The sequence below is a fragment of the Pelobates fuscus genome, chromosome 7, assembly GCF_036172605.1.
Source record: "Pelobates fuscus isolate aPelFus1 chromosome 7, aPelFus1.pri, whole genome shotgun sequence".
NCBI classification, from domain to species: Eukaryota; Metazoa; Chordata; class Amphibia; order Anura; family Pelobatidae; genus Pelobates; species Pelobates fuscus.
The window spans coordinates 193482192-193490536 of NC_086323.1; the positions used below are offsets into that span (position 1 = coordinate 193482192).

Consider the following 8345-nt stretch of genomic DNA (forward strand, 5'->3'; position numbering starts at 1 on the left):
ATTGAGCTCCATCCTGGATGAGCTGCACTACCTGAGCCACTTGTGTGGGTTGTAGACTCCGTCTCATGCTACCACCTGAGTGAAAGCACCGCCAGCATTCAAAAGTGACCAAAACATCAGCCAGGAAGCATAAGAACTGAGAAGTGGTCTGTGGTCACCACCTGCAGAACCACTCCGTTATTAGGGGTGTCTTGCTAATAGACTATAATTTCCACCGGTTGTCTATCCCATTTGCACAACAGCATGTGAAATTGATTGTCACTCAGTGTTGCTTCCTAAGTGGACAGTTTGATTTCACAGAAGTGTGATTGACTTTTAGTTACATTGTGTTGTTTAAGTGTTCCCTTTATTTTTTTGAGCAGTGTATTTTACTTCAAAATTTACTTTTTCCTCTCTGTACCCCTCTACACGATCTGCTAAAATATTAATAAAATTCTATTGAAAAAAATAACATTACAATTTTATTTTTTATTTTTTAGAAATTGTGTTTATTCGAAAATCGTTTCCCTAAAGCAGACTTTGAGAAGAAGCTGTCAAACTCTATTCGGTAAGCTGAATAACTTTTATTATATTTGTGTCTGTGCAAAGCACTCTTTCATATGTGTGTATGATTGTCTTGGTGTATAGATACATATTACTGGTCGTGACAAAAGACCAAAGTTATTCAATAAGACTTGATCTATACCAGCAATAGCTAGTCGGAAGTGGTGTGCTGAAACAGACGAGTAGGTAGGCCTGAAAAATAAGGGCAAAAATGACTAATACGGCCTAATCTCAGAACAAAATAATTAGCAAAGTCCACCCCCTATTATTAGGCCTTACTTGTACCTTAATTGATTCAGCAACTGTTGCAAAGCGCAGAAATCTTTCCAGGTTGCTATGAAGGTAAGCATGATGGACTAATAATGTAATTAATTGGTAATATTGTGCAAAATGATACCATAACCCAGTGAGGAATGTTTAAAACCTAAACCTATGCTGGCTGTAAGATGTATTGGATGTATCCACTGCTCCTGACTATCTGCTGTAAGAAAATACTGTCTCTTTCCATTGCTTCACCCAAATCTGGACCTGAGTAAAAAGTCAGTATGTTTATCATCCTCTGATCTTATTTCTCTCCTCTCTGTCATTCCATGTGTTGTAGGGCTTTTATAACCATACCTAAAACAGAAGAAAATTGTTCTACTGAAAAGTTTTTAATCAGCTCCACTATGGGTTAGTAGGACAAACTGTAAAACCCCCCAAAACTAGCTGTCCTACCTTATGCCAAGTGGAAATACAATTAAGTTCCAATTAATGACTTGGGAAACTTGTCTAGTTGCCAATCGCCCAACTTACCCTATGAGTTGGACCATTGAGTAAGTAGAGCTTTTAAGCACTGTGGTGGGGTGTTGGCCTCTTGGTGACAAAGAGAGTAAAGATAGATTGGCCTGGGACAAGTGAGGCCCTAACTGCCTTGTTAAGAAGGCAGGGTTGTGAGGCACTAATTATGATTTGAGCTGAGGTTCGAAATATCTTCTTAGATGAGTTTGGTAATTGGCCTCATGGGACTGCTAACTAGTGGCACAAAAAGCCAAAATATTAACTAGGGCCAACTAAGGAACCCGAACAGCCAGACACAAGCTAAATGTAGAGTCCTGTTAGAGCAAGTGGGTGCCCTGCTGCCCTAAGAAGGGTGATCGATTTGGAAAAAGATGAACTTGTGTGATGAGCTTAAAAACATTAATGAAAAAAACTGAAAGGACCAAAATAGGCACCAAGACCTGGGAAACTGCTATGTTTACACTGCAGGGTTAATCCAACCTCTAGTGGCTGTGTCCCTGACAGCCACTAGGAGCCGCTTCTGTGATTCACACAGAGTATTCACACTCTTCCAAACCCCTATGCATATTTAAACAATGGAAGTTATTTAGTTACTCCAATGGCCATTGAAGGGAATGTCCGCCTGCCACGTCAAGGCAAACCTCTCAGGTGGGTCCTACATTAACCTTTCACCTTGCTTCCTTGAGCTTCTGGCAAAGATAACTCTGAGACAGAGAGAGGTATTTTTTTTATATATAGGACTATACATAGGACACAAGGTCATGCGTTTAGACTGGAAGAAAGAAGATTTAGTCTAAGGCAAAGTAGCGTTTTTTTTTACCATAAGAAAAATAAAGATGTGGAATTCTCTGTGTTAAGTGATTTTATCAGAGTCTGTACAGATGTTTAAACAGCAACCAGATGCATACATGCAAAAACATAACTGTAACGGAACTGCTGGCACCCCGACTGGGTTCCTTCCGTTGCCGGACGCTCCTAGTGCTTCCCGAGGGCTCCAAGCACTCCAGGCACCATAACCACCGCAGAGCCCATGAACCACCGAAGCTTGGTTGGGGTCTCGTCGTCTTCCACCCACCCTAGACCCAAGACCAGGATCCAGCTTCCAGTAGATGAAAGGGAACACGCTCTTACCAGAGCTTAGATTATACCCTGGGGAGTATAGTGATTATATCAATCCCCAGAGTATAGTTCTCCAATCCCCCAAACATGAGCTAAAACTTCATGAAGATGCAAGATGATCTGTTTAATGGTGGCCACAGATTGGCCTTTTATGCAGGTCCTCCAGCAAGGGATACTGGAATATAATTACAGTAGCCAATCAAATAATAAGACAATGTGAAACACTCCCACAGAAACAGTAAAATCCCTCACCTCTATCCTGGGGATAATTGGCTTAAGTTTTCGTAGGAAACATAATTATCTCCAGGTACAGAAAATATCTCTAAGTTACAACTGCAACAAAACACATTCAAATATATATTTTATGTTTTACAGAACTGAACCCCCACATTAGACTTATCCCCAGATTGCTTGGATCTGAGCACTCAATATATCCGAACAGAGCTCAGATCCCAAGAACATAGTCGAATCGCCATGGGTTTCAAGTGTTTATGGTCTCTTTTAACAAACTGCAAGCATGGCTTTCCTGCCCAAAACAGTTCCACAGATTTTGGCTGTGCAGCCGGACTATTTCCAATAGTTAAGTTCCATTTGAATGTACGACCAGGGCCATTCATGCAAATAGCCAAAGTCAAAGTGGTGTTCAAATTGTCGAACACCGTTCGACTCCCGTCGAAGCGTTGAAGTTCTGGAGAAGGTTAAGTTCAGCAGTGTTTGTGCCGTTCCATGAACTCGACGACCAAACACCACTGAATATGGTCGACTAAACAAGTTGGCTGCTGCCACGTGTTCGGCTATATGAACGGCGACCACCCAGCCGTTCGTCAATTAGCTGCGGTTAACCACAGCTCCTGGGAGGTAAATGAGGAACACACTCCGCCTGTTCGGCAACCCCAAATGTCGAACCATATCAGGGGAAAGGCACGAACAAGCCTTTCCATAGCCATAACACCTATGTTAACAGATTGGCCATAGTCCTAGGGTAAGAGGCTGGCAAGCAGGCCCCTCCAAACACCATTGACGAAGGTGCTTTCCTCACAATATTATTCAAAGATGCAACAAATGTGAGGAAGGCTGAACTAAATGGACACATGTCTCCTTTCAGCCTACGAAACTATGTAACCTTGCCAACCACAGAAGTAAATTTCCAGACAAGAATTTTGAACCCTTTTTAAATATAGGAAACACATCTGCCTTCCTCCTATCCTCTGGGACAATTCCTAAAAGAAAAGAGTCTTGAAAGATTAAAAATAGAGGTTCACTTATTTTTACACTTCGTTCCTTAAGTGCTCGTGGATGATTACCTTCAGGCCCTCGATCTTTGTTTATATTAACTTTCTTTTCTAAAATAAGTTCAAATGTTTCCAAGAGACCTGCAATTATAATTTCAGTATTATTATTATTATTATTATTATTATTATTGCCATTTATATAGCGCCAACAGATTCCATAGCGCTTTACAATATTATGAGAGGGGATTTAACTATAAATAGGACAATTACAAATAAACTTACAGGAACAATAGGTTGAAGAGGACCCTGCTCAATCGAGCTTACATTCTATGGGAGGTGGGGTGTAAAACACATTAGGACAGGAATTTACAATCAAATAAGGTGGGCTGCCCTTTAGGAGAGGGCAAGAGACAGGTATGTGAGGTAGGGGTTAGTCTTGGAGGCCATAAGCTTTCCTAAAGATATGGGTTTTAAGGCACTTCTTAAAAGATGCAAGACTAGGGGAGAGTCTGATGGCGGTAGGCAGGCTATTCCATAGGAAGGGAGCCGCCCGCGAGAAGTCCTGCAAGCGCGAGTTGGCCGTACGGGTGCGGACAACGGACAGGAGGTGGTCATGGGCAGAGTGGAGAGACCGAGAAGGGACATACCTATGGATCTGTGAGGAGATATAAGAGGGGCTAGAGTTGTTCAGTGCTTTATAGGTGTGAGTTAGTACCTTGAATTGACTCCTATAGCATACAGGAAGCCAATGTAAGGACTGGCAGAGGGGTGAAGTGTGAGAGAAACGACTAGAGAGGAAAATCAGTCAAGCAGCAGCGTTCATTACGGACTGTAGGGGTGCAGTACGGCTTTTGGGAAGACCAATCAGGAGAGGGTTACAGTAATCCATGCGGGAAATTACTAGAGCATGGACAAGCTCCTTGGTAGTATCTGGCAGTACCCCATATATAATCCATTCGTATATTGCTCTATGAATTATGTGCTGGTATAAGGAGAGAAACTATACCGCCTTAAGTGGTACACTATATAAAGGGGATAACCCTTAGTAGATGTAGCGTTACTTACCTTATCCGGGGGCCGGCCGCGGTCCTCTCTTCAAGCCGCGCGCGGTCCTGCGGCTGCACGAGCCACGCGCGGCTCATCCGACTCTCCTAACAGGAAGACGGGCAGTGACCGCGAGATGCGGTCACGTGTCCCGCCTGCAGCTAAGAGCGCGCCGCGAGTCTCGGGCGCGCTCTTAAAGAGACAGTGGGAGCCTAAATTGCAAAAAGGCTCCCATTGGCTCCTGTCATGCCAATCACCCCATACACTTACCTGTTGGGGGTGTGGAAGTGACAGGAGCCAATCACATTAGTTTGAAGGCTACTTATACTCACCCTTTTCCCTTAGTTCCTTGCCCTATCGTGGTTTCTGCTACAGTTCCCTTTACTGCTTGTTGTGTATTTGACCTTGGCTTTGTATTTGGACTTTGTTTTCGCTTTATCCTTGTCTGTACTGTTTGCCGGCTTGCTGATTCCTGTGTACCAGACCCCGGCTAGTTCTCGTTTACGCTGTCTCTTTGTGCCCTTGACCTCGGATCGTTCCTGACTCTGTACTTCTCCTATTACGTCGAGTCCGGCCACTGTAAGGTCCGGTAGACGTATCTCTCCTCTGTGCTGTCTTCTGTTTGGCTGGATCCTACGTGTAGGGGTATATACTCGTTACAGTAGAAGAGAGGAAGAGAATTGTACATTGTGTACCATACAGAAAGGTATCAGGGAGAGTTATCTTGTAAAGTACTTGATGGCTCCGAAATAGATATAGGAGTCTCAAGTTCAGATGTAAAGCTAGAACCACAAGAAAAATAAGAAAGAAAAAAGCCTTTATTAATTAATTTAAAAATTGCAATTAGCAATCACCCAAAGTGCTCCACACAAAAGCAATAGTGGAAACATAAAAATAAAAGTAAAATCAACAATTGATAAAGAGCACAATAGCTCTATAGAAAAGTCTCTGAAGACATATAGTTAATAAATCAGCAAAGGCACACGTCTGTGCTTGCAGGGAAACAGAAGTCACTAGATGTGAGACTATTGTGGGGGTTAAATAGAGTCGATGCTAGTCAAAAGAGTATCTAAACGCATATGAATGCTGTATACGGTGAATGCAGGATGCAAGTGAATTCTTTAATAATAATAATGGTGTGTATATATATATACTTGCTGGATCAAAAGGTAACAAGATAATTAGTAGGCTATACTATAACGCACTAAATAATGCGGTATATAAATGCCATAATGAAGTAAGAATGTCACTTCTATGACTAAAGTTGGTATGCAGATTAGAGTGTACTCGGATTTCTAGTACACGGAGAGCCTAATCTGATAAGATCAGGTAGACTAAGATGTAAAATAAATTTTACTCGTAATTTATGAGCGCCGTACGTAGTGATGAACTGGGCACCTAAATAACCCCAGCCAGATACAACCGCTGTCATGCGAACTCAATGTCAAGGCCCTGTTGTGAGCCTGGGAGTAGACCCTTCAAGCCTCCTAATTTGTTAATCCAGGTGAGGTTATTAAGGTGCGTGAATAGATTAGTGGCTAGGGAGGTGCGTGAATAGATTAGTGGCTAGGGAGGCCACTAGAGGAGAAAATCATGAAGTTCACTTAAAGGGCCAGTAATAAATGAAAAAGTCTTACATGTCAGTTTTGAAACCTGACAGATATATAAAAGAGCGCAGGTAACATTTTCTTTTCTTTGGTTTTTAATATATATAAAAGAGTAGTAGATACTTGGCACAGCCTTCCAGTGGCAGAGGTAGGGGGATAACAGTGAAAGTATGTGCTGCATGTGTTTATAATATATGTGATTAGAATGTATGTGATATACACAGTATGTGTAATTTGTTCCGCTAGCATAAATGCAGATGCGTGAGGATTTATGGACTAAATCTAATTTTGCAATGCAAATTAAAGTGAAAAGGAGTATACACTAAATACATCTATTCTTTGCAATCACCATTCCACCTGATGGTCGTATTTCTTATCTATTATGAAAATATTGACAGTTTTTCTAAATATAGCAAACAATAATGTATAGTGACAGATTGCCTTTAACTCCCAGTATATTTCTTTCAGGTGTATTTGTCAGAAGAGGTGACAAGAACAGAAAAAACATGAAGCAAAGCTATGAAGAAATCTTTTAATAACAGAACCAAGGAGTCTAACACTGAAAAATCAAGCATTTTATCAGATTCCTGTATTTTCTCAAAGGAGACAGTAAACATAAACCCCAAACCTTTCTCGTGTTCTGAATGTGGAAAATGTTTTTCCACCAATGCAGTGCTTGTCCGTCACCAGAGAACTCACACAGGAGAGAAACCGTTCTCATGTATTGAATGTGGAAAATGTTTTGCCACTAAATCAAATCTTGTTTGTCATAAGATAACTCACACAGGAGAGAAACCGTTCTCATGTTCTGAATGTGGAAAATGTTTTGCTACTAAAGCAAATCTTGTTTGTCATAAGAGAACTCACACAGGAGAGAAAACGTTCTCATGTATTGAATGTGGAAAATGTTTTGCCACTAAAGCAAGTCTTGTTTGTCATCAGAGAACTCACACAGGAGAGAAACCGTTCTCATGTTCTGAATGTGGAAAATGTTTTGTCAATAAAGCAGATCTTGTCCGTCATCAGAGAACTCACACAGGAGAGAAACCATTCTCATGTTCTGAATGTGGAAAATGTTTTAGTCAACATGGAAGTCTTGTTATACATCTGAAAACTCACACAGGAGAGAAACCTTTTTTGTGTGCTGAATGTGTAAAATGTTTTTCCACCAATGCTGAGCTTATCCGTCATCATAGAACTCACACAGGAGAGAAACTGTTCTCATGTCCTGAATGTGGAAAATGTTTTAGTCAACGTGGAAAGCTTGTTGCACATCTGAAAACTCACACAGGCGAGAAACCATTCTCGTGTTCAGAATGTGAAAAATTATTTTCTTTTAAACATCATCTTGTTACACATCAGAGAACTCACACAGGGGAGAAACCGTTCTCATGTTCTGAATGTGGAAAATGTTTTAGTCAACATGGAAGTCTTTTTACACATCTGAAAACTCACACAGGAGAGAAACCGTTCTCATGTTCTGAATGTGGAAAAAGATTTGGGAGACATTCAGAACTTGTCCGTCATCAGAGAACTCACACAGGAGAAAAAAAACGTTCTCATGTTCTGAATGTGGAAAATGTTTTAATCAACATGGAAGTCTTGTTACACATCTGAGAACTCACACAGGAGAGAAACCGTTTTCATGTTCTGAATGTGGAAAATCTTTTAACAACTATTGAAATCTTGTTAGACAGAGAATTCACACAGGAGAGACACCATTCACATGTTCTGAATGTGGAAAAAGTTTTGGGAGACATTCAGAACTTGTCTATCATCAGAGAACTCACACATGTGAGGTGATTTTATAATTCATCTATGGATTAACATAGGAATAAAACATCTTGTATAGTGAATTTTTCTAATGCTGACACAATAAATAATAACTTTGATAGTAGCAGTCAATGATGTATTGGTATTGTGCCCCCCCCCCCCCCCCCCGTGCTATTGTTTGGAGGCACCTAACCTCTGCGCCACTTGGTTGTTGACTCACTGGCAACCCAGTATACAACCCAGAATA

The 8345-nt window shown here is 41.1% G+C and overlaps 1 protein-coding gene across 1 annotated transcript; it reads left to right on the forward strand.

The window, feature by feature from the left end:
• Positions 1-507: 507 nt before the first annotated feature.
• On the forward strand, positions 508-7870 carry LOC134568441 (gastrula zinc finger protein XlCGF17.1-like; the record flags this gene model as incomplete). Its single annotated transcript, XM_063427032.1, has 2 exons — positions 508-547; positions 6794-7870. A coding segment is annotated over exon 2 (1026 nt), but the record flags the coding sequence as incomplete, so codon positions are not given.
• Between the last annotated feature and the right edge of the window lie 475 nt (positions 7871-8345).